Below are 26348 nucleotides of genomic sequence, written 5' to 3' on the forward strand. Positions count from 1 at the left end.
TTTGTGCTTACATTTGCCATCTGGGTCGTGCAAGCAGTTAAAGGTCTGTTAGAAAAGCAATGCAATTTTGCTTTCTTTATTATTGAGAAATCAAAGACCTCATGTGACTTTGTAGATGACTTAAACATTTATAGACCAGGAAGGAAGTTGAGCTGTGCTGCTCACTTTGCTTTTCAGTGGAGCGGTTGCCGCAAATTCAACACCATTAACTCACAGCTGCGCAGAGGGATCAGAAAATGACTGCTCAAATGACCACCGAGCCCCCCAAATGTTGCTTCTTCAACATCAAGACAGCAACAGTCGCTCTAGGGATCTTCCACATGGTAAGTTACAGGACTGAAAGGGGGGACAGAGAGAGGGAGACAAGAAAAGAGAGGCGGAGGTGTAATCTTTGCAGAAGGTGTTATCATTGCAGATCACAAGGTTTCCTGACTGTTGCCTTTTCTGTGTTCCCGAAAGAGAAAAACCAATTATTTAGGAGGGATGGACAAAAGAGGAGAAAGTGGAGGGGGGAGGCAGGAAGAGATTTATTGTACTGGGAGATTTTTTTAACTGTTTTTCCCCTGACTTTACCACTGGAGCTCATGGAAACTCACTCTGCTTTCTGTTTTTCCCTTGAGGCTTAATGCAGGAGCTCTTACCTATGCAGGGGTGTGTAGCTTGGCCAGGGCTCAGCGCGGTTACATGGACCTGTTGGTTAGAAACTGGGCAGCACAGTGGCAATGGAAACTGTGGGAGTGCTGAAATTATGGGTCACTGGAGGGAGGAGGGATTTAGGTGCCAGGCAAGCAAAGGGCGGGTGGGCAAAGCTGTCTCGTTTCTCTCTCTACGGCCAGTTGGACACTATATGCACCGTTTTGGTTTCCGTTTTGATCTGTGGCTGTGTTCAGCTGCCAGGCAGCTGGCGTAACTTCCCCGGGGGTGGTTGCAGATGGCAGCGAGCAGAGGCAGCACAGCCTGGAGGGACGTTTCTTCCCTGCTGCCTGGTTGCACAGAGGTGCTTTCAGGTGGCTTTAAGTCATACTGAGGATGTGGTTTCTCGCACAGCAGAGGCACTTAAAATAATCCCATCTGTTGCACTCGGTATGCACAGTCATGGGTTGGGAGCCTGCAGGGTGATAACGGTTAACAGGGGCTCTTAACCCACTCCTTGCACCGGAGAAGCGGAGTGAGGGGAGCTGTAGCCTGCAAATATGAGCTGGTCATGGCAGCTGTGGCAGCCGGGCCATGCATAGGAAGGACATGCCATGGTCCCCCTGCAGCACCAGTCTGCTTTCCTGGGGCAGCAGGAGCAATCCAAGCTGCCTGAGCAAATCTTCACTGCACTATAGCCCCCTCCTCACTCACACAAAGCCGAGACAGTGGTCCGATGTGCTGGTTTAATGGTTTTGACTTCCACGATGCCATTCCTGCATATCTTGGTGGAGGATTTGACTCATGAAATGAAAGGCAAAAAAATCTGGAGATCAGTTTAGTCTCTTTTTTGGATAGTAAGATAAAGGCAAAGGATTCAGTGAATGATAGGGTTTTATAAACGCACCAGGAGCAGCAGCACTGTGGGCTGCTGGGGGAAGCAAGCGAGGGGGGTGGCTGTGCTTGGGCACAGCACAGCATCTCTGCACCTCCCTGGTTTGGGGCAGGAGATGGTCCTGTGCCAGGCCAGAGCAGGAGAGCAGAGAAACTTGGGTCTACACCACATCTTCATGCAATGTAACTGCCAACATTTTCCCCCAGGCATTACTTGAAAGCCAGGTGCTGTAGTAGCATTTCCATGCCATATTTTAATCTTTTGGGGACCTCAAAAACATTATAAGATTGGTTAAAAGAATCATGCAATTTTATAACCTCTTTTGCCTTCTGCTTTTTGAGCATCTGACCCTGGGCAGGCTACTTGTCTTTTTGCCACAAGTTCAAAGCTTATAATCTCACCGCTTTAAAGAAAAAGAAATTGCTGCATTTCTTGTGCATTCTCATGACCCCAAGACACAAAAATTGAAACACATGAACGCTGAGAGTTTGCAGCAGAGCACAAGCAATTTCTGACAGCCAATTAAGCATATAGCCATCACAGAGGGATGGTCATGAACCGTTTAGAAATGGGATCCTCGTAGGAAATATTGCCAAGATCTGAAGAGGAGCTGGCAAAATTAAAGGTCTGTGCAAAGGTGGGAAACACAAGACAGGGAACTACAACGTATTTTCTCCAGAGGGCTTCAAGCACGCCATGCGACATGAGCTATCTGTTATCAGTGGTGAAACAGAGGTACAGAAAATTAATTTTTTTTTTCCTAGCTGGGAGGGTGAATCATAAAAAAGCCTCTTTTGTCTTTCTTAGACGTCAACAAACGCTTTGAACTGAGGCACATTTTTCTCCTAAGTGTTTCACCATGATGCCACTAACAACAATAGAGATTCCTGATTTGCACCAGTGCATGATGGAAGAGAATGAGACGCTACTGCTCAGGGCAGGTGGCTAACAGGGGAAACTTAATTACCAGTGACATCATATGAAAGATGTGTTATTTCAAAAATGTTTTGTGGGTCTGTTGAAAACACCAGGTGAGTTTTAAACAGCAAAAGGCAGAGAGTCTTGGAGTGAGCCTTCACAGTGCTCATGGGAAAGAGTTTGCAGAAGAGGTTCAAAGGTCCACTGAGGGCGGGCAAGAGAAGCTGCTTTTCTTTCCAAAATGGCAAAGGCAGAAGTCATAAGACAGATGTCCAGAGTCAGCCCCAAAGTCTGGCAGCCTCCCAGCCTGTCTCCAACAGCAGCCAGCAGTGGCTGCTTAGAGAAGAATGTATTGGAAGAAGGACAGGTACCAAGTGATCCCTGCCCCATGCATCCTCTGCAGTCAGTACGTCGGAGGGTTCTTGAGCTTGAGTTTACATGAAAACTATCATGTAGCTGTTGTGTTTAATAATCTCCAGCTCTGTTCTGCTCACAGTTCCTTTTCAATCATTTCTTTTCCGTGTTTGACAAATTCTAGTGTGACAGGGGAAGGAGGAATTCTGTGAGCGGAGGCTGTTTCACACAGTCTTTTTTATTGCTGTGAATGTTGTCCCTCTCCTGACTGTTAGCAGTGACATGGTTCAAATCAGAAATTATGTGTGGTATACTTAGTTGTAGTTTATACCTTATCCTATATAAATAAAAGGATAGTTATCTGTGACAAAACACTTAGATTCTCTGCATTGCTAATTAAAAGGGGGTAAAGGACTGATCCTGGGCCCTCAAGCCAACGGATGCTGCCTGGCTTGGTGTCAGCCCCTTCTGCAGCAGATTGGTCTTGAAGAAAAGTGGTTGGAGTGGTTCAAACCAAAGCCAGGGAGCAACCTAAGTATGGCAGTATGGGCAATCAGGGGTCTAGTGCTGGAGCTACCCATTGACCCTCTTTTGTGTGGGACGAGTCTGCATTGAGTATGAATGTAACTCTGAGACCATTTTTAAAACAGACTTGCCCATCACCCATAGCATGTCTTCAGCACATTCACAGGAAAGGACTTAGCAGTAATAACTCCACCTGATATTTTAATGAAGACCAAACTCTCACATTGCAGTCAAAGCCACCTGCATGTGTTCCCTTTCTGCTCTGCCAGGGCGTGATTTGGCTTCACCCTGCACCTAAGAGATCATAAGCAACGTGAACTCACCATGGGATCTCACCGTGGTTTTGGAGAGGATCCTGCAGAGCCACAGCTGGGTCCTTGCTCTGGTCTCCCTCTGCCCACATTGGTAGTCCCCAGTGCCAGGGCTGCCTGGGTAGGAAGCAACCCCGTATCTCTAAATTACAGCTCTTGTGCAGTTCAGCCACCATCGCAATGACCAGCTGGATGTGGCTGGTGGTCAGAAGGGTTTGTGGGTCACCCTCTGAAACCTCGTAGCGCATTATTGCAAAACCAGAACAGTGATTACCATAAGATATGCACAAGCGTGGTGTACAAGATCAATGCAGGGAATGGGGAGCCAGGGAGCATTAGCAACTAACATGCAACTTGGGTTTAGACTGAGGAGCCAGAGATGCTCTTGAAGACCAGGGTTGACCCAGTAAAGGATATGGGAAATGGACAGGGGCAGCCTCAGCTCTTCAACCCTGCTGCTGCTGGTTCCTGACAGAGTGGCCATCACTACAGCCTCTAACTCCCCAAGTCTCTGCAGGTCCCAGTGTGTCTGTACCTACTGTATCATCACAGTGGGTTTCTTTTACACAGAACCCCTTGGGAAACAGTTTGATTTTTGGAGAAGGTTGTCTTGTCTTACTGCTTTAAGAGATAACAGAGAATAGCAGATATTTTTTCCCTACCTCTTCTCCACCTTTTTGATCGTATACCTGCAGCTGGGCAGAGGGAGGGAAAAAGAAAAGGAGATTTATAAGTCGGCAGTGACTTGGATGATTTGCTACATCAATACTGTTGGTTTGTATCAGTATAAATTATTGCTGTGGGTCCTAGTGATGAATCATAGTGATGCTGGGTGATAGTAATGCCATCAAACACAAGCTCTCAGGCTTTGTGGTGATGTCTTGTCCTCCTATAAATCAGATTTGTCTCACTGCTGATCTCTCCATAGACAGTTGAAATAAATGGTGAGCTTTCTCAAACAAATGGGGAAGAAAAAGGAGGGGAACAAGGAGGGGACAGAGTTGTGTGATTAGGAAAGCTTCAGTGGGTGTTGGGAGGTGACTTGCAGGTGAGTTTCAAAGAAAGCATGGAGGAATTTGTCCGTCTGCTCATCGGCTCTTCCCAGGCATGAAGAAACTCAAGTTATTTGACATTAGCTTCAAGAACAAGGCCAGAAAGTTGCTTCTGTGCATACAGCATGGGCAGAAAACCTGCAACTCATTTGCTACTAGTCCTTGATTAAAGCCAAAGTAGGTCTTGGAAAGCAGCGTGTCTGTAGCTTGCTCGGGCCTCTGTCGCAACCAAGCTCTTCTCTTTGTCAGTTCTTTAACTCAAGGAGCAGAGTCGCATCTCTGGGACCTTCCCTAGTTCCAGTCCTCACCTGTGGACATGACCTTTCTGGTACAGAGCTGCAATTCATTGCACCTTCACCAGGCTGTGGCTGACCTGAGATGTTCAGCAGTCCCTGTGCTGCTCCCTTGTCCTCCTGGAGCATCTCTGTTGCACAAACAAGAGGGGGAGAAGGAGGCAGCAGGAAAGAAAAAGATGAAATGTTTTGAAAGGAAACCAAATGGGAGCTAAAAACACTCCTCACTTCATCCCACCCTGCCACAACAACCACTTTTAAATTGAAGGAAGAAAAGGCGCAGCATTGAAAGTATGGCATTTTTATGCGGTGCTATTTGCCGTCAAGGTGCTGGGTGTCACCTGCTTGCGTGCACCACTGTCAGAAACCTTCACAGCACCCCAATGCGCTGTTGGAACAGCACGTCGCTGTCCCCATTGACCCCTGTTTATTATGGCTTCGAGCTCTTCTTGCGGAAACACTGGGTGTGAAAAAAAAGGAGCAGCCGTCACACTAAGGCCATGTGCATAAAGATAAATTATTTGGAGATTAGTCAAGCTGCACATATTTCAGAAAAAAAAGGCACATGACATAACCTCTAGCAGCAGTTTAACCCTACTGCAGCTGCAGCAAAATTATTCATCAGGGAACAGGGGCTGCATGCGTCATGCTGTTAAGATTCTGCCTTGCAAGACACCCCCAATTTAGCTGTCTTGGTTTAACGGCTGGCTGTACCTCAGTCCTACACTATTTGGCTAAGTCACTTCATTTCCTGGTGTTACAAATCTTGTACCAAGAAACGTGAAGCACTCCTTTTAAATGGAGGCAGCAATAAGATGAGAGGTGTCCTCCAAAAGTTGCATCTATAGGAGATAAAATAAGAAGGGGTGGAGGGGCTGGGCTCACACCAAGTGAGCTGCAAACTGAGCACCGGGAGGTGAAATTTCCTATTTTAAGCCTGCATCTCTCCTGTCGTAACATAGGAATAAGAAAGGGAACTGGATGCTTGTCTGAGCAGTCCTGTCTGTCTGAAATGGGAATATTTCTGTTTCTTCTGGAGCTGAAGGGTGAATCTCAAGTGAGAATATATACAGACTGGTGGAGCAAGGAGTGCCAGGCAGACACCACATCAATTTTTCTATACCTTCTTCTCAAATTGAGGTGAGCAGCCCACTGTAGAGGTTTCATCACCTTGTATGTATATTCTCTGGAGGAGTAAATGAGATTGCCACATGCCAGGCAGCAGTGTGTCAAACCCAAAGTCAGGTGATGGAGAAGTATCCTGGTCCTCACATGGCACTTGTGATGGAGAGCCGACAGAAAGGCACACAGATCATTGTCTGCTTTATCTCGTTGCAGTTCAGTGGTTTGTTCTTTCTATGCAAAAGCTCTTTTAAATGGAAAGTTTATAGCAAATGTCACTTTAAAAGTCGTCTTAATCTTTCAGATTTGGCTTGCGTTTTCTATCTGACGTGTACTTATTTTATGTGACTGCAGTTGGTCTGGTTGTGTGGCTTATTTCAACGCTTGCAAGGAAACCAGGAACTCTTTTGCTTTACTGTTCCCCTCTTTGATAGACATTAGAGATGGTTCTTCATACTGTAGTTTAGGCTGTGGCTCTGCTCTGGCTCTAAATCCAGCTGGGATGGGAGCATTTGGGATTTGATGTCCTGTGTTCACTCACTCGTCTTTCAGGAATGAAACTGATGTATAGGGCTCAGGTCATCTGTTTTGCTCAGGCCTCCATTTAACAGAAACCTGAAAAAGCAATTTCTTCCTATATTTCCCATGTTGACATTTGAGGGGTTTGACCAACAGTAGCAATAAGAAAAACGAAGTCTCTTCGGGAGCATGTACATGAGACCTCTCAGACAACTTAGGGCACTTGAAGTCAGCATGTGATCTCCATGTGCAGTTAGTTGAAAGATCCTTTACATCCCAGGGGAGACCGTCAAGTGTAAAGAAACTTCAGATCGATGCAATTTCATCCTTGACAAGGTTCAGTGCTTCCATGGGACTTCAAACATTGTTACATTAAACTGAATTCATGTTAACTATCATCTCATGTCCCCATGTAATGAGATCTAGGTATTTCTCCTTTTTCTGTCAGCCTCATGAACTAATTGCAAAGTTCATCTACTGCATGGCAAAATAATGAAAAAAAGTAGTGTGTCTTATGTAGCTATTGAACAACCTGATATCAGACAGGCTGGGAGAAAACATGACACATCCTTTCTTCCAACTCAGACTCTAGACAGTACTTTAAATTCAGAGGGTAGGCTAGTGGTGGGACACAGGGTCCCAGTCCCCACTGCAGTAAGAGTGTGGCTTGGTGGACACTCACTCTAGAAACAAAGGACTCTGGGGGATGTGCTACAGCTCTTCTGAAAACTGCACTTGCAGCTTGTGGCACAGAAAGTTGATGAATTCGGTTTTGAAGATAGTTTCTAGGTCTCCTGCAGCTATCGCAGAGACAGCGGGAGACCCTACGTTCAGTTCCTGTCTCTGCTGCAGGCCATAGCAGCCAGCCTTGCTTCCCCATTTCAGGGCAACATGAAGTCTTTCTTTCTATGCCTCTTTGTTTTGTTTGCTTGCAATGTCAGCCCTAGCACATCTGACTATACATTACTCCAGCCTGAAGTCTGCCTGGATCTCGTATGGCACCTGCAGCCGCTGCTCTGCAAAAGACAAAAAATATGTGCTCTTTCCCATACATAAAGTTTGCAAACACGAGCACAGACCACAACAGTTCTGGTTCCTCCTTGCTTGCATCACTTCTTTAAGTGGTTGTTGAAATGAAAGGTCGCTATAGCTATTGTGGAAAAGTTGTTTCAGCTATACGGTACCTGAGCTTGTGTTGATCTTGGTGGCAGATACAAACTTGCTTCCTCCATCAGTGTGAGGTTCAGATGACTCACAGACAGAGGTTGTGCAGTCCAGATAAAATGGCTTCTGTCATTCACCTCTTCATGACAACCTCTTTTTTGTTGATGGTAATTTTGTTGCTGGCTCCTGGCCCTGGTAGTCTTCAGAATGGGTGCTCCTAATGCTGGTGGGGTGAAGATGGAGAGTCATGTTTGCACAGGTTTCTACATTTCTTGCACACCTCAGGATTTCCTCTCCTGCAGACTCAGTTCCCACATCTCCAAGGAAAAAATGAACAGGGCATGATGGTCCCTGGATTTCTCCTGCTCTCTGCTCTCAGGCTGTGCCCTGTGGCTGTGGCAAGAGGTCCTCCTGGAGAGGGGTAAAGCTCAGGCAGAGAAGAAGTGGCAGCTCTTTGCACAGCAGTAGAGTGCTCAGAGAGCTTGTCCAGACAGTGAGGTGGAGCTGCAGGGACAAGCCCGTGTTTCCTGCATCCTCAGGGAACGTAGCAGCAGGCTTCCTCCCCAGCCACCCACGCTATTAAGCCAATTTTAAAATAACACAGCACACACTATGCTGCTTTTGGAAAGGGCAGCTGTAGGTATAGGGCTGGCAGACTATGTTATGAAGGAGGACAGCAGAGACCGGAGAACGAGGACGAAAGTGATAAACAAGATTGGATGCATGGTGGAGTCAGAAATGTGCTGTCTCACTCTACAGTGCTGAAACTGTCAGTAATGTGATGAACAATAAATGGCATCAAAGTAGTCCTTTACCCCAAGAGGTGTTATTTGCTCTGACAACACTGCGGGCAGTGACTGATGCTCCATTGTGGCCTTGGACTTCTTGTTCTTGGATCTGCATCAAGTTTGGTCCCCTTGGCACGTGCTGTCTGCAGCATACACACTGGCAGGGTGGTATTGTCCCCAGGAGGGATGTGGTGGGGTGTCTGGCCTTGTGGCTACTCGTTTCCTGGTTTTACTTGCATGGAAATACCCTGGACCTGCTGTCTGAGGTAGTCCATGGTGAGGTCTCCAGCCTTATGGAGGTCTTCTGCAGCCCCTGACTGCCCAGTGCTCCACATGCAACAGGAGCTCTCCCTAACCTGGGGGTTAGAAATTGATTTTCCACTGCAGATCATTACTGTTTGGATATAGAAGTACAGTGCTAGGACTGAGACCACAGCTCTAGACCTCACTCCATCTCGCAGCTTGCTAAACTCAGAATGGGATGAACCCTGGAGTCTGGGGTTTGATAGTCCAATTCAGAAACTTGGAGAAAATCATTTTGGTTCAATGTGAAAAAAGCACTTTGGAGATTTTTCTCAAATAAATAAAAGAAAGAAAATTATATTTTTGTCAATGAAGTAGTATAGCTAGACTTAAAGAGAGATCTTTATTCTTCTTGTGTTTCTTTTTATACTTTAAAATACTATTGTTATATTTAGCTCAATTCTGAAGCAAAATGCAATTTCAAAATGTAAAGCCAAGACTTTCTGGATAAAAAATGTTGAAACAAAACTCATTAACTTTGTAATTCCTGCATCCTCCTTCAGAATCTGGCAGAAAAAGACAGTTAAACCCAAGCCATTAATAAACTGATAACTTTTGCCTCAATGTTTCCTTGTAAAGGATTTTAAACACTTCATGACTGTCTCACTTGGAGACCCATCCTGCATTTAGGACTGTGGCTATTGCATGCTCCCTCGAAACAAATTTGTTGATAGGAATTTGGCCCAGGGCCCACTAAATTGTGTCTTTTGCTTTTGTTTTCCTAGGTTATGAGCATTTTGCTGCTGATTGAGTACTCCCTGGAGGTGGCTAGCGGGAAAGGCTTTTGCAAAGACCTGGACAAGGATTACTACAAGATTGGTAGGTCACCAGGATGCTGGAAAACAGCAGAGCTCTGTGGGGTTGAGAGGGAGCCCAAGGTCCTACATTGCTCCCTCTTTCACCAAAGAAAACTGGAAACTGGTATTCAGAGCAGATGGGCCAAAAGCTCAGACCCAGACACAAAATTTAGGCTCTAAAGATTTGGATTTTGGTTTAGGCCATGGCTGTGTTGGCTTTTGGGAGACCAATGTGGAGCCCAGTGAAGCTGTCTTTATTTCAGTGGATCAGGCCCTCAGCCCAAACCCTCCAGTACTCTCATACTCCTCCAGCCTTCCCACTCCCTCTGCAATACACTTTGCATTAATCTGACATCCTGGTTTCCCCTTCTCTTTCTTTTCACTAACCGTAGATCATTTAAGCCTTACACACACTGTTGACTCCCTTCACATATTGGGCATTTTCCAGGAAAACACCAAAGTGTCTGACCAACTCCTCAATGGACCTAGTCTGGCCAGTGACCTTGGAGTCCTGGAGTGGGGAAAAATTGCAGCCCCACACTACATCCCATGGGTGCATGGGCTACCTGACGTTGCCACCAATACCCTGCCCTCTATGCCATGGAGCCATCCTCTTCTCATCATCCATCATGCCATGCAGGGGTCTCCTACCTCACAGCTGAAGGCACTTTGGAGTGTCACAGCAGCCCACCTTCCTTTCCCCCCTGTCCCTTTGGCCCCCATCCCCAGATGTTCCCAACCCCTGGTGTTTTTTGCAAACATTGGTTGTCTGGAAGAAGCAGCCAGGCTGTTTTGTATACCACAAATAGTCACAAGCATCATATTCACCACAGCTGATTGAATTCCTATGGCTTGAACTAGGAAGGATCTAGCTTGTCTTTCAGAGACATGGCAGATTTCTCATGTGGGGTGCCATTTAGAAAATAACTCCCCAAACCTCAAATATTACTTAACCAGGCTAATTTTGCATGAAGCTGTTTAGAAGTAACAAATGCAGGGTGCTTTTTCCTTTTCTTAGTCACTTTTCGGTGTAAAACCACAAGTTGAGATAACCCTTCTCTGCTGTGTGCAGAAAGACGGAAACCAGACTCCCACACCCTGCATTGTCTCTCTCTGCAGAGAAGGCTCATAGTCAGAGAAAAATGCAACCCACAGCAGCAAGGACTTGCCTGTTCCCTGCTTTTCCAGTATGTCCTTCCCCAAGCTGCAAGCACGCACGGAGAGGCCACCTGTAAATGAAGGAAAAAGAAGTCAAGTACAGCAGATGCCTGCACATCCCAAACTCACTTGTCCCCAGGGCAGGAGTCAGACACAGTGGAAAGCATGAAAAAAAGGCATAGACACTGTCTGGGTGAAGTTATTGCTAACAGATGGGTTCATGCTTTTCAAAAGAGCCCAGCTGGGTTTTAGGAGGCACTAATGTGATCCACCAAGGCTGTTTTGAAAGTCATCAACAGTGAGCAGAAGATGGAAATTTGGGTGAATCCTGCTAATAGGACACCGAGCAAGGGTCTGCTGGTTCACATCTTTCACACAGGGCGTTATTTCCAAATTAGTCCATCTGGGTGGGTTGGAGGCTACTTTGCTTAGCTGTGGTCCACACAGGCCCCTCTGGAGCTGTGGCTCAACTCAACACCCAGCGCAGACTTGCATGATGACTGCTTTGGAAAACGCTTTCTGCAGAGCTTTCCTATTAGGGCAACATGCAACACACTGAACAGGCTCTAAACCCTGACTGTTTTCCAGGTTGCTGGGATCAGCACAACATAGGTAGGAGAATCCAGTTTTCCATTTCTGCAATAAATGTTTCTAGTTTTAATTTCACAGACACAAACCGAAGAACATAATGCAAGCGTGACCTTAAGATCTTCCTCCCTTTTTTGGCTTTGGGGTTTTTTTGGTGGTTTGTTTGATCATTTGTTTTTATTTTGATGTACCTGGCTTGGACATGGGCACAGCTGGAAATATGTTTTCCTGATGGCAGGGTATGCACATGCATTCTGACTAACACAGTGATCTGAACTGCTGAAAACTGAACATGATATTTGCAGATCAGAATACTTTCCCACAGATAAAGTTATGTAAAAATGACAATAGTTTATCTATTGCAGAAAGATCATCCAAGGCAATTTTTACTTTTCTTCAAGTATCTAAATAAAATATTCTTCAAAGAAAAAGAAACAAATCATTGAGACAGATTTTTCAGATAATTTCCGTACGAAACCATTATATGCTTTCTAAGCAAGACGTGCATTTCTGCAAATCTGGAGGGTTTTCTTTAAGAATAGAACAATTGCGAGTGAAATTGGTCCCATTTTTAACAACCTCCCCTCTTCCCACACAATCAGAATGACAGGTCTTCCCCCTCCCCCTCTTCCACTGCCTCCTACACAAAAAGGAACATTTTATAATGAAATCCCCAGCACTTCCACTTGGCTTCTCTTCCCAAGTATTTCAAAGGGCTCTGCTTGGGAGATCGTGAGTGTTTTGTGATTGTAGTTGGAATAAACACAGTGCAACCCTTCTATTTCCAGAAACTAGCAGGGAAGCAAACCAGCAAAGCAGTACAGAAAGTTCAATTTGACTTCAAAACCCAGATGGAAGAGTTGGAGAACAATTTGGGGAGAGGTTCTGTCGATGCCCTCAGCATCTGCTGCTCTATTTGTAGATCCTGCCAGATTAAAGCATGTCTCAGAATATATAATGCTAACGCTGTAGTCATGGCCCAAGAATATAAAGAAGTCAAGGTTTATGGGAAAATGCTTTTCACATGATACAGTAGGAAAAAATACCTATAGGAGTTCTTTATAAGGTATCAGAGCTCCCTCAAGATTTCTCAGCAGTATGTTCTGCTGCCTGAAAAAGAGGGGCTGGGATGGGCCTTGACTTCCACAGGTATGGTCAGGGAGGGGAAGGAGAATTGGGATTGTTGTAGGTTTTTGGGATTGCCAGGGTAATGGGAAGGGTGAGTGGGTCAGCTGCCCTTAGAAGAGAGATGCTCTGTTCCTTGCAGCCTGTTACTCCTTGCTGTCTTGGCTTACAAGATGCCACAGGCAGCACAGGACTGAGAGCACTCCTCTGAAATTTGTTTTTCAATGAAAATTGATCAAGAAATTAATTAAGACCTGCTGAAAATGTTGGATTACAATGGGAAGAAGACCCAGGTTCTTCTTTGTCTTTGGGAGCCTTGAAGATGATTTTCCCACCCCTAGTGGGGTCAGTGCCAGGATGGTTAATCTAAAGCAGGTCTAAATTTACTACCTAACTAATGTTTAAGAAATAACACAAGATTAATTTGGCCAGGCAGAGGGAACAGGAGACAAACTTTGTTGCGTGGTGATTTGGAGCATTCAGTTGCAATTTGGAAGAATTAGGTTCACGTCTCTATGCTCTATCTCACGTACAGCACAAATTTGGATGTGCATTTCCCATGCAGCCTCCCCCATTATTAGAAATCTCATCCTAGAGCTGAGAAGCCTTCCTAGCAAAAGTCTTCTTGGCAGTGCATATGAGCTTTGGCAGACTAGCTTTTCCTGCTGGAAAAATAAAACCAAAAAATGATCCACCCAAAAACATTTCAATTAAAACCTCCTTACCCATTCTAAGCTACTAACATGAATGGTTTTCTGCCTTGAAAAGGTTACACCCCACTGCCTGCCATAGGTCAGATCTTTAGGATGTCTTCAATTCATGCCTGTGTCCAGTCTGAGTGTTAATCACTTTTATTTTTCATTAGTGACTATAAAAATTGAGGCTGTGGACAAAGTACAACTGGAAAAGTTGTTTCAACTTCTGTCCAGTCAGCCAAGAAAAATATCTCAGTTATGCCTGAAGACCTGTGTGCACAGCATATACCATATCCTATGCATACCATTTCCTATGCAGAAAGTATTCCCTCTTTCTCTGATGAAAAGGGAACCTGGCTGGGGCTGGGAGGCTTCTTTCCCTTGCTGGTCCTGCCCGTCCTTTGAATGCAGCTGTCCAGAAACAACTTCCTGCAGCTTATCAGCAACCCTGAATCTAACACTGCCATCCTTGACAATCTGTGAATGCAACTGTTAAACCACAGCTTTATGAGCCCTGTTTGTATTTCCCATGCCAGTTTATTGGGCCATAAAATAGAAAAGGGTTTCTCTGCATTCATGGGAAATATTAGGACTCATTCAATGTCCCTCCTGGCTACATTCAGGGCAAAAACCCTGATGTGAAGTTAATAAAAAATAGACATTTGGCAAATAAATATTCTCTCTTCCTGTTGGATGTGTCGGGTTTTTTGGTACTACTTGCTAGCATTGCAAATATCTAGTGCAGCTCTGCGGAGGCTCTGTCATATGCCCCCATTCTGGTTGCACCACCTCCCCGAGGAAAATGGCATTTACTTCACAGCACATATATATTCCTTCTCATTAAATTCCCTGGGATCTCTGGGAGACTCAGGTAGTTTCAGAGAATTTGAGTAAGAAAAAACATTAGAAAGAGCATGTTCATTTATTTGTTGCTGCTGTTTATTCCTGTGTGCTTTTGGGAAAAGGTGCACCTCAAAGGGGGCAAGCTCTCACCTCACTCTCTGCCAGCAATAACTTTATTTTTTAACGACTGCCAGCATGGAGGTGGCTGTGGAACTGAAATATTCTTGTAGGTAGGATATTCTAGGGCTATAGGAGTGAAGCAGGCTTTGTGAGGAGCAACTTTTCTTCCCTGCCTGATTTTGTAATCATTGAATCACAGCAAAAGTAAGGTGGATCCCTGGAGGTCTCCAGTCCAACCTCTTGCTTGAAACAGGGCTGACTCCAAGGTTGGGCAGCTTGCCCAGGGCTTTGTCCAGTTGAGGTCTGCAGATTCCCCAAAATTAGAATTCTACAACCTCTCTGCATCCCTGTTCAAGATTGCATCACTTATTGTAAGATTTTTCTTCTTTTTATCTGGAATTTCCTTTATTGTAACAATTGCCTCTTGTCTTGCAATAACAGCCCTCAAAGGGCCAACACACCTTCTACAGGGACAAACCCTGTTATTCTCTGAATACTCCGGTACTTTTTAAGGTGCTGTAGAGGAAAATGGGTTATTCCTGAGACAGGCACCCAGATGAACATGCGGGGGGAACAGAGGAAAAAAGCATGGAATGATGTCCTGTGTTTGAGATTATACAGGTGCTCAAGCTTGGTTCAAGGTTCCTAAATTTTGCCCTTTTCTGAGGGTTTTTAAGTACAAAAGAGACAAACATTCATCCTACAAAGGCCAACTAAGCATGAAGGGAAATGCTGAAGAGACTTAAAAATTAATGTCTTATATTTTTGGACAACTGATGCTGGGCATGGAAAGAGCCTGTCAGTCACAGTAATCCGGTCTCTAGGGCCTGCTGTGGCTGCAAGTGCCTAAAACCCCAGGGATCCCCATGGATCTACTGCTGGTTCTGGAAGGTAACTTGCAAAGTATTGCAGGTGACATCTGGCCTCTCTATAACATGTACCGCATTCCTACCTCATGGAGGGTTTGCACAGGCAGGGCTAAGAGCCAGCAGCTACCACTGTCTAAGGGGGTCACTCCTTTAGCCCATCTGCTAAATGTGCTCCCACAAAGGAAGAAGTCATTTTGTTTAGGTAAAATCTTTGATTAATTAGATCAAATCTGTTAGTACTAAAACGTCCCTTGAATGGAGAGATCTGCTGGCAGCAGAAGGGATGACTATATTTGCTGTGAACAAATAGGAGGCAGACAGTGCGTGGAAAGTTGTTTTCTCTTGGTTTTCCTTTTCTTTCCATCCCTTTGTGTCTGTAGGGGTGTGGGCTTTTTGTTTCTTTGTTATTTTGTTTAGGGTTTTTTTGATCTAGGTTCTGCTTGGAAAATTCAGCTGTGTTCTGCCAGCAATTAGCCTGCAGAAGCAACGGCCAGTTGCCCAATTAATTAGCAAGCCTGCCGAGAGAGCTGGAGCATGAGACCATGTAGAAAAAGGCAGAAAAACACAGCTGTCTTGAATCTGAGGAAACACCGTGCTAAAGAGATAAATCCTCTCTTGGGCAAGCTTCTGATGGTTGGTTCTGGGAGGAAAACCAGGGAAAATGGCTCCAGGCAGTTTGGGGTTTAATGGGACTGTCTCCTTTTATGGCTGCTCCTACAAAGGCTGAGCCTGTCTTCTTTGCTAAACTCTTTTTTGGCTTTAGTTTATGCTGTCCTCATGTTAATCTTTGGTTCTTTGTGCACCAGATCACAGCTTTGTCTCTACTCTCCTGCTTCTGAAAGGTGGGTTTGATTTTCTGTGTTGAAGCTTAGGCTCTTCCCATGACCCTTGTGAGCTGCAAAGCTGTGAGCAGCCTCCTCTGCAGCAAAGTTCTTTCTCTATTGCTCTCTCTGTTCTCTCTTGGGGTTTGCTGGATTTGGGTTTTCTTTCTTTGCTCTTTCCTAAGACTTCTTCTTCTGTGTTTCAATTCTCAGTGCTTTGTGGTAAACAGATCCTGCATTTGGTTTCTTTATCACATTATAAGTAAAAGCAATATTCTTGTTTTGTGCCATCAAAAGTCTTTTCCCCTGATGTAGGTTAAGTGTTCATTGGATACTGTTGATCGTTCCCTTAGGTCTTGAATGTCTGACACCACCATGTGCAGTAACTTACGTAGTGCTGCTCCCTCTCTTGAGATAAGCTATGTTTGTGTCTTTGAGGGGTGCAGCCTCCTCAAAGGGTTTTTCCCCTTGAGCCCCAGAAAGGAAGAGGCTTCTCCATGCTCAAGGAGGGAAGTACTTGTCACAGCTGCTTTTCAGACTAAAGGTTCCTCATCAGCAAATCTCATTTCTAGAGGAGACTCAAGTGTGTTGCTAATTCTTGAGAAGATAGATAGTAAGGAAAGTGAAAATATATTTTGTATCAATGCATTTAAATGCAATAAAGTGCACTCTCTGCTAACAGAGTAAGGATGTGAGGAGTGTGGCTGTTAGTGCCACCTGCCCTTGCTACCAGATGTGGCTCAGCCCAGCTGTCAGGCAGGTCCTCTACAACCCTGGAAAGGCTCCAGGGCTTCTCAGTATTGTCTTTGGTGTGTTCTTCACCTGGCATTTGTTCATACCCACATTGCTTAGCAGAGCCTGGATGCAGTACTTGACAGTTTGCATATGCTGCAGCTGCTGCATCTAAATGGGTGCCCATCTCCTGCCAGATGTTGTGGGCAGCACTGGGTGGTAGGTCTGCCCTTCTCCAGCACGGCTCTCCCTTTGACTTGGGCTGACTGTTTGCATTTTCTCCCTCAGAGTAACTGGCCAAAATATGATATGCAGCTGTGACTGCTCCAATGCAAATATTTTGTTCCTGTAAACAACATTGTTGGTGTTATCTGACTGAAAAAGAGGGATGTGTCCTGGTTTCAGCTGGGATAGAGTTAATATTCTTCTTAGTAGTTGGTATAGTGCTGTGTTTTGGATTTAGGGTGAGAATAATGTTGAGAACACACTGATGTTTTGGTTCTTGCTGCGTAGAGTTTACACCAGTCAAGGACTTTTCAGCTTCCCAGGCTCTGCTCGGTGCACAAGAAGCTGGGAGGGGGCATGGCCAGGACAGCTGGCCCAGCCTGGCCAAAGGGCTATTCCGTACCGTATGGCATCATGCTCACTATGTAAGCTGGGGGAAGAAGAAGGAAGGGGGGACGTTCGGCGTGATGGCGTTTGTCTTCCCAAGTCACCGTTACGCGTGATGGAGCCCTGCTTTCCTGGGGATGGCTGAGCACCTGCCTGCCCATGGGAGGCAGCGAATGAATTCTTTGCTTTATTTTGCTTGCATACGTAGCTCTTGCTTTACCTATTAAACTGTCTTTATCTCAACCCACTAGTTTTCTCATCTTTACTCTTCCGATTCTCTCCCTCATCCCACTGGAGGGGAGTGAGCGAGTGGCTGTGTGGTGCTTAGCTGCTGGCTGGGGTTAAACCACGACAGATGGGTTTCTCTGCCTTAGCATCTTTGTAAACTATTTTATTCTATTGTTAGCAAAGCTAGGAAGTGAGTTAAGGACACTTTGGTGTATGCGCAAGCACTGAAATACTCCCCCATCCGCTAAAAATGTAATGTTGTACCAAAGCTATAGGCAAACACTCAAATGCTGGGGGAGATGGAGGGGTATTTTCATGGGGGAAAAAATGGGTAATATGGAGCAGTGAAGGATTTCAGAGCAGCTGGAATGTATCAGGGATCCAACAGGCTAAAGCACAATTTCTAGATTCTTTATGAAAGCAAGTGAAAGGGGTAACGGAAAAAATAGTTAGGCACTAGATTTATTGAATAGCCATGGAATAATCAGGCAGTTGGCAGGGGGGGAAGCAAACCAGTCATCAAATATTTCTGACGTTCAAGAAACGTATGTATGGAAAGGATCAGTTGCTTTTAAGAAGTCAGAAAAGTTAAAAGTTTGGCTCTTTTCTAATAAAATTAAACCCTTTATTCAAGCACTTGGGAGTTGGAGACCCCAAAGAGACTGCTGCTATTTGAAACTCAGATAAAGCAATAAGAAAGAAATCAGAGAGCGAGTTGGAGGAGGCACTGTGAAAGACTGTACATTACACAGAGGCAGATAAAGAAAGTAGCAGTGTTTTGCCTTTGGAGGGAGCTGGACATTTTTTTTTTTTTTAAGCAGCAAACCAACTTTACAAAAAACCTCACACTGTCTAGACTGCTACAGAGACCAAATGTGTATACTGTACAGTGCAAGCAAGGCTTTGGTAGTCATCATCAGGGCAGGCTGCAGTACCAAGAGGGAAAATTGCTTCCTGGGAACAGTTCAGTAGGAAGCTACATGTATGTAAGAGATCGCCTTCCTGCACCCAAAACAGCTGACAAAGATTACCTTCGGCCCTGGAGGTAGAACTGTCTCATGTTGTTCTCCTCACACGTTTATTTTTAATGTGTATGTTGCATCCTACAGCTACAGAGAGTGGAGGTGAGATATTTCACTCTGAAACTCTGTGGTCCATACCAGCGGTGGGTGGTCAAAACTCGTGCTTCTTGTCTGCTTACGAATCTTGCAGATCTTTCACCAGATTTCACTCAGTTACTTTATCTGTCTCTGAGTCTCGAAATAATTTCCAACTCAGACTTATTAATCATTAGCTAGAAGCATTCTGCCTTTTTTTTCCTGCTTCATTTTACCTTAATATTGTAGCCTAAGATATTTAAAATTTCAGTCCAGGCAATAAAGCCTTTTGGCTCCCACGTGCCTGAGCTGACAGCCTGCTCAACCCAGTGGCTAAAGAAACAGAAGCTTCAAAGACAGATGAAAAAGTGGATGGAGAAAGGGAAAAGGAGGGTAACTTTCTAGCTGCATGGCATTCATTCCCCCACATATACAAGAGGTATGATTGAACTGAGATATTAGGCTCCAGCTTTTAGTAATGTGGTAATTTTTTTTAATCTTTTATTACTTTTAGCTGATGTCATCACCAGTTTCCTGTTGATCATCATGCTGTTTGTCATCAGCTTCAACCTCCTCCTTGGTGTGGTGAAGGTATGTTCTCCACAGATGACATTTAGCTGCTGGCTGAGGCCTCTCTGAGTTAGGAGGTGTTAGAGGAGCGGGCTAGAGGATGTTCACTGAAGATGCTGAAGTATGATTAAAAAAAAAGAGAAATCTCTCCAGTCTCTTACAGAGAGAGAAGGCAGCTGGTTTGCAGTCTCAGGCTCATCTGCAAGGCCCCTAACTGCCAGATTTACCAAATCTGGGTGACATTTCCATCAGGACTATTTTTCTTGTTAAGGAATGGAAAGGTTATGATTTAGAAATGTTGTTTTATTGCATCATTTCCTTGCTCTTTTGCAAGTCAACTCCTGGAGGGGAACTGTAACTCCCCTGTTAGACTGGGGATTTATTTCCCATTTCAGGAGAAGAAATGACCATGCAATGGTGTGGGAACCCAGATTTCTCTGGTAAACTTTGGGGACAGCTGAATGGCAGCTCTTACGGGATCAAGTTCCAACATTGCATAGTGAAAATTCACAGAAACTTTCCAAGGGGGTGAAAAAAAATCAATGTTGATGCCCTTCATTTCTGAATCAATTGTCACCACAGTATGTGGAATTAGATGCAGAAATTCCAGGAAAGTATTTATTCTTGGAGTACCTTAATATATGCCCTTTCAGGTAGTGATAGCTGGTCTCATTCTCCCATTCAGAATAGAAATAACTGGCATTGCTTTTCTTTCTCAGAAGAGGGAACGTCTCCTGATCCCGTTCCTTGCTCTACAAGTCATGGACTTTCTCCTCAGCCTCCTAACAATGTTCAGTTCCTACATACAAATCCCAGCGATCATTTCAGTGTCCTCCCTTAGCCACACGGTAGGTAACAGCTCACTTCTGGGGTGGTCTTCTCTGTTCTGTATGAGATGGAGACCGAGGCATAATGTAGGGATAAAGGATCATTATCCTGGGCCACGGTTCCTCGTGGCGAGGTATTTTCTATACTGGCTGGAGACTGGATGCAATCCTTGGGGCTAGAGGATGTGCAAGGAAAACTAGTGACAGCTGGGACATTGCTTAGATTCCCATGTCTGGGAATCTTCCTGTTTTTATTTTCTGTTGCATGGCTTTGGGGAGGTCATTCTGGGTGTGCCCATGCTGGGAAGGGCTTGCTGGAGATAAGCTAGGAATATCACTGCTCCAGCTAGAGGCCTCTTCTGTGGAGCTTGTATAAATCAGCCCAACAGGATGGTTTGCTCATCATTTTGGCTAGTATAAGTGAATTAAATAACTTAGGTTGTCAATGTGAAAAAAGCACAGGCCCTGCGTAAAATGTGGAAAATCTACAGAGGTGACGCAACCTTATAATCACAACCAAATTCCCGTTCCCTACCCTTCTTGCAGCAGGGACACTCGAAGATCCCTTTCCTGGCTCTGCAGCTGCTGGACTTCTGCCTGAGTATTCTCACTCTCTGCAGCTCTTACATGGAGGTCCCCACCTATCTCAGCCTCAAGTCTTCAGACAATGGGGTAGGTTATGAGCAAGCTCAACTGATTTTTTTCATGCTGTGAACCCCTATGAAGTTTCTTTCAGTGGCTGTTAAGACAGAGTAAACTTTCTCTGATCTCTACAGTATATCGAGAACTGCTCTGTTTGATGACATAAGAGGATTTTCCATATGTTCTCACCATCATGGTGTTCTTGACTGACAGCTTGCTTATGCATGTGTTTCTTGAAAGGACACCTTGTTTTTCTTGTAAGAATCTTATGGATGCAAATTGCAGAGCAAAATGATTTGGATGGAGCCTGCCTGCATGCATTGAAAATGCATCAACTTTTCATCTTTATTAAACAGTCATACTTTTAGTTCTCATTTAAATAGTCTTCTGAAAATCTTTGCTAAAGAAGTATAAACAGTAGGAGGAAAAAAATACCCCTGTACTCTTTCTGATGAGGAAAGGAAGGTGGCCTGTCCCACCTTTCTGAGAGGCAGGCTGAGATCTCCACCACTTTGTGTGACCCTGGTAGAGGGAATAAATATTTATGACTGAGACCCTCTCCCTCTTTTCACAGGGCTTTTTGCCAACCCTGGAGAAGTTACCAACAGATGAATATGCCAAAGTGATGGTCACCTTCACCATTGCGTTCATTGCTGTCCTCTTTCTGAAGGTAAATGGCTGCCGGGTTTGGTGAGGCTGAAATGAAGCTCTCTTGCCTGAGGGATAGGAGGAATTGGTTTTACTTCTCTCTCAAATCTGCCAGGCCATTGGAAAGTCTTATTGTTCCCTCCTTGGGCATAATAGGAGCTATGCCTCAGCGTAGTGTCTGAGGCAGGTCTAATATTCAAATCACTGGTTTTATGCTTCTGCAGCTGCGAGTTATAAAGCAAAATCTCTCTTACATCCAGAAGATATTACTGCCCATTCATCTCTAGAAGGATAAGGTGTTTGAAAACAAATATAGGAAACTCCTCTGCTATTGTGTGCCAAAATAAATTAGAACATTAAGCAGCAGGTTAGATCTTCCACTTGGGTAAGTCGCTGTATCTGCACTGATGTAAGCAGAGTTACGCACACTGATACCGTGACATTTAATTAAAACCTGTGAGCTGCTAAATCCTGCTTGCTTCTCAGAAAACTCCACTGTGAGATAGTTTTTATTCTTCTTGCCTCAATGGATCAGAGAACAGGTTTTTCACTGAGGGGTTTCAGACCAGCTAAGAAAACCAGATCTTTCCAGGTACTTGAGCAGATTCTGTCACAGTGAAAAATGCTACTTGTTAGTTGGAAAACACTTTTTATTCAGATTCTTCCAACGTGGCTAGACAAGCCAGTGTGGAGTGAAGTGTCTTGTACAATTGCACTGCAGACACGACTTTAGCATATCATTTAATATTTGCATAAACTGTCCAATAGGAGTGGAGATAACCCTGAAACCCAGCTGGCAGCGTGGATCTTCAGCAGAAATCTCACTGACCTGGCAAATCGGTTGATTTGAATTTTCCATAGGGTTAGCTACAAAACTGCTTAACTTGCAATGACTTCTTGCTCTGGAGTTTGTAGGAGGAGGGATGGGGGGAGGATAATTAAAAAAAAAAAAAAAAAGGACAGGCACAAGTACTCCTTGGTCTACTAAACTCCCCAAAATAAGTCATTAGGAACCCCATTCTGTAAACTTAGTGACAACCCCTCCCCTATTCCATGTGTAGCAAAACCATTTGCATGAGAGAGTTCCTTCCAAGTGATAAAGATCTGATGAGGAACGTGGCAACAACATTTTAGACCTAAAAAGGCCATTTGGCCAATTTAGGGCCCATTGGTTTCAATTCACTGAATGCTCGCATCAGGGTGTCATCTAAATATGTTGGACTAGCCCAGGATCTTTTTGCATAAATTGACTTGTTTAAGGACCCATCACAAGCATTTATTACTCTTACACAGAACAAACATTTTAGTGTATCCTGTGCTGTTTGCCTGCCAACTTGCAATTACTGTCCCCAAATAGTTATCTGCATCCCGCACCATAGAATAACTTAGCTAAAAGGTGGTCTGTCAGATGCAGAAGAGATGGGGCACCTGCCCCACTGAATGCCTCTGACAGTGACCTCATATGAGACCTGCAAGACTTTGCTCGCCCTTTTAGCAGGGAAGATTTCTCTGACAGTGCTAGGGGGATGGTAACGCTCCTCTCCCTCCTTTCTCTCATACAACACCACACTTTGCAGGGAGCGTGTCCTGTTGCAACATGGAAGTCCCTCCATGCAACTTCATAGCTCCTTACCAGTGTGGTGGCTGGTTGTATGTTTACCTGTAGAGCCCCACTGGTGATACCATCGGTTGTTCCAGTCTAAGTTCCTTGGAGATGCAAAGTATTCAAAGGGCAGAGTGAGTGAAGGAGTGAAGCTTACCTAGCACCATTAGGGCAGTCTCTCTTGCTGATCTGTGTATCCACAAGTAATCTTTATCTCACCTCAGTATCATAAAGTCATCCCCTTCCATGACCACGGTGATAAGAATGCAGAAACCAAGGGGAATAAAACATTTCTGATGGGAAATGAAAGAAAGGGTTTAACATAATTACTTCTGAAGTAGTTCACTTCCTGATCTCTAGGACAAGCTTCCCATCCACTTATAATGTCAACGGCTGCCAGAGAAGTTTTGCCTCTTCAGTTCACTGTGGAAAAGGGTATCCTACAGTGACTCTTGAGTGTTTTGAGTTAGCTGGTAATGGGATGATCCCAAGGTCACTGGCTGCCTTTACGTAAGCTGCATGTACTAATGTATTCTGCTTAAGCCTGCTATTGCTTGCAGCAGTCTTAACTGAAGTCAGCTTCATTGAAGCAAACTCCTCCAGAATCAAAATCAAAGAAAGGATTTTTGTTGTATGGGGTTTTTTTTATTATTTATTGGGGTTTCTTTCGTGGATGAGTGGGGGGTTTTGTACAGTTTATGTGATTGCTTCAGTGTCTTGCGTATTTGCTCTCTGTATGAAGAGGCTTTTGGAAGGGGGAAGGTTTTGGCAGTATTCCCTAAAGGTGGTCAAACTTTGGATTTACCTCCTCATCTCTGGAAGTTTGTTTGAGAGATGGATTCCTTCAACTCAGATACTTCATTCTTTGTTCTCGTTCTTTGTCTTGGCTTTGTGTCAAGACAAACAGTCCTCATTGTTCTAGGAAACCTTAAGCTACATGGCTTGTTCTCGGGGCATATAACTCCCTATGTTCCTTTGAAAATGCCAACTGTTTTTAAAGTAGAGTCTTACGCCAATAAAAATAAGAGGCACATGACTTTGCCTCGCTGCACAGAGTAGGGAAAATATTTATTTAATATGGTATGTTTCACAGGCCTTGCTTATTTTCTTGTGCCACTATCCGTCAATTGATCCATTTTTCTCAGAAAACCTCTATTTATTGCATCTTGTAACGCTGAGGTGCAAGGTGGTCTTGTCAGAAAAGTGTAGCTGTTGCAAGTATAGGATTTTGTTGAATGAGCTGACCTTTCATGTCAGTCCTTGTTGACCAGGGAGCTTTGGATCTCTGGGAGGTGAATGTTGTACCCAAGGTGCTTTTCTGAGACATCCAAACTTTGTAGCCTGCTCAGGAAAATAACATGAAAGACATGCTTTCCTTTCCTACCTGATGACATTGCACTCTCGGAGGTCTCAAGCATGTGCTTTATATTTAATGGTATTACTAGTCTTATTGACTTCCCACACCGGTGTACTCTTCTGAATGGATGGAGCTGTCACCTTTCTAGTGAAGGATCAAGAGGCACTGATTTAAGGTCCTGGGACATATGGTCCCAGGCTTCTACCTCCAGAGAAGAGAGCAGGGCAGTAGCAGGGTGATGGCAAAAGTGGAAATGCTCTTGTTGACTTGCAATGCAATGGCAGACTTCCCTTTCCTTTTCAGGCCTATATGTTCAAATGTGTCCTGAGCTGCTTTAAGTATATTAAAGCCAGCAAGAGACAGGAGGTGAAAGCTGACCCACAAACAGTCGAAAAGGTGAGTAAAGACTGCTTTAGATTTACACCATGAAAAGGCATGGTTTAGACTGATAAGATGCGTGACGATCCTTACTTTTGCTTCTTTCGTGGTCTGAGAGATAGTTCAATCCTTCAAATGTGCATTAACAGGTACTAATAATCAGTTTCCAATTATATTATATTCCTTTAACTTTACTTTCGTACAAAATCTTTCAAAGGCAATGGTATCTGCAAGGAACCTGAAACTCAGGCTCCAGGCAAAGTAGATAAATGGGAATATATCACTTGTATTCTCTGATTCAGAGATGTGTTTTTAATTTCAGTTGAACTTTGGTTTCTGTGCCTAATAGCGCTACCCTTCACCTTTCACTGGATCAATGTCTGAGAGATTTGGTGCATTGTCCTTCATCTTAACAGTTTGCTAAATAATGAATATCAATGTCCTTCCTTACATTGCTGATGATTTCTTCAGCAGTCACATCCAGCTGCTCTGACACAATGGAAAGATACTGAAGACCTTCCAAAAATAAGAGATACTGTAAAGATGGATGAGAAGTAAAGAGGAAGAATATGGAATGCTAAGTGTAGGCATTTGTCTTGTTGAAACTTGGCAAATATGATGAGCCTTGTCTTGCCAGCAGTGTGTGCCCCTGCTGTGCATGCATCATGGCTCTCTGCAATGATCTGAGCTTAACTTCTTTGCTTAGGCAATGAGGCTTATATTCTGGACATTAAAGAGCCTTGGTCCATTTATTGCAACCATGCTTTGAGAGATGGAGTTGGGACTGGCAGCAAAGTGGTTATAAAGTGCTGCCGACCTCTAACTCTTCTGGATTTCTGCCCTTCATGTCTTACAGCCCATGTGGTTCTTTTACCTTGCTTTGAACTAGGTAGAGAAACACATCCAAGATCAAATCCACTCGAAACCCTTCATGTGGTCCCAGAGCATAACTAATGGTCTTCTCTTTCAGGCTGTGCTGCCGTCATATGAGGAAGCCTTAGAGTTGCCTTCCAAGGAAACCCCACCACCCTATGTAGCAATCTAAGCTCCACTCATGGAGAGAAGACGACATCTGTATTGCTGTTGGTGCCTCTTACCCCTTCTGTCAGATAGTCAGCCTCATTGAGAAGTCCTTACTTTATAGCAATACCATGCTTATCACAATCCAGCTCACTTTATGAGCCTACAAAGAGTGATGGTGAACCACTGGAGTTGGTGCCTTGTTCTACACTGGCAGTTTTGACTTGGTACTACCAACCTGCAATGCTAATTTTAATAAACTTGGCACCAGGCACCACAAAGGTTCCCATCACTGGCCTCTGACATCTGGCTAATGTGAACTGTAGGCACTGGCCTGAATCCCTTGTCAGGCTTGCTTTATGCCAGCAAGATGCTGCTTCTCATCTGTCTCACGTCTAACTCAGCAGCTGAGACATTTAGGAAGTGGAATGGGGGGAAAATGGGCAAGAACCGTTTTGCTGAGATAGTCCAGCCCTGAAGCTATGCTAACCAGCATCTTTTATTGTGGACCCTATGGGAAAGGGATCAGCAAGAGAATGAAGGTTTCAAATGAACTACGATGCAGCTTTCATCCTGTCTGCTTATGATGATGATTGATAGTGTGTACTCCAGAATAGACAACATGCTGGAATTATCACAGTATTGCTCTGCCATTTTATACCTGAGTGTTTGCATTTTTTTTGCTTTTAATGTGACTTGAAAGATGAGTTTCAATTAAAAAAAAAATGTTAATGGCTTCAA

The 26348-nt window shown here is 44.4% G+C and overlaps 1 protein-coding gene across 1 annotated transcript; it reads left to right on the forward strand.

Annotated features, from left to right (window-relative positions):
• Positions 1-26348, forward strand: LAPTM5 (lysosomal protein transmembrane 5). The gene is made up of 8 exons (XM_009468500.2): positions 1-323; positions 9603-9696; positions 19077-19153; positions 19852-19980; positions 20506-20631; positions 21176-21271; positions 24513-24605; positions 25558-26348. The coding sequence occupies exons 1-8, from the start codon at positions 237-239 to the stop codon at positions 25630-25632; spliced, it is 777 nt and encodes a 258-aa protein (XP_009466775.1). The 5' UTR covers positions 1-236; the 3' UTR covers positions 25633-26348.

The sequence above is a fragment of the Nipponia nippon genome, unplaced genomic scaffold, assembly GCF_047370975.1.
Source record: "Nipponia nippon isolate SJK-2023a ecotype South Korea unplaced genomic scaffold, ASM4737097v1 scaffold_23, whole genome shotgun sequence".
Lineage (NCBI taxonomy): Eukaryota > Metazoa > Chordata > Aves > Pelecaniformes > Threskiornithidae > Nipponia > Nipponia nippon.

Bases quoted from the DNA above. Each gene is read 5' to 3' on its own strand.
- LAPTM5 (XM_009468500.2), top strand. From the start codon at position 237: ATGACTGCTCAAATGACCACCGAGCCCCCCAAATGTTGCTTCTTCAAC. The intron at 19,981-20,505 runs GTAGGTAACAGC...CCCTTCTTGCAG, and splicing joins TGTCCTCCCTTAGCCACACG to CAGGGACACTCGAAGATCCC. The intron at 21,272-24,512 runs GTAAATGGCTGC...TTTCCTTTTCAG, and splicing joins TTGCTGTCCTCTTTCTGAAG to GCCTATATGTTCAAATGTGT.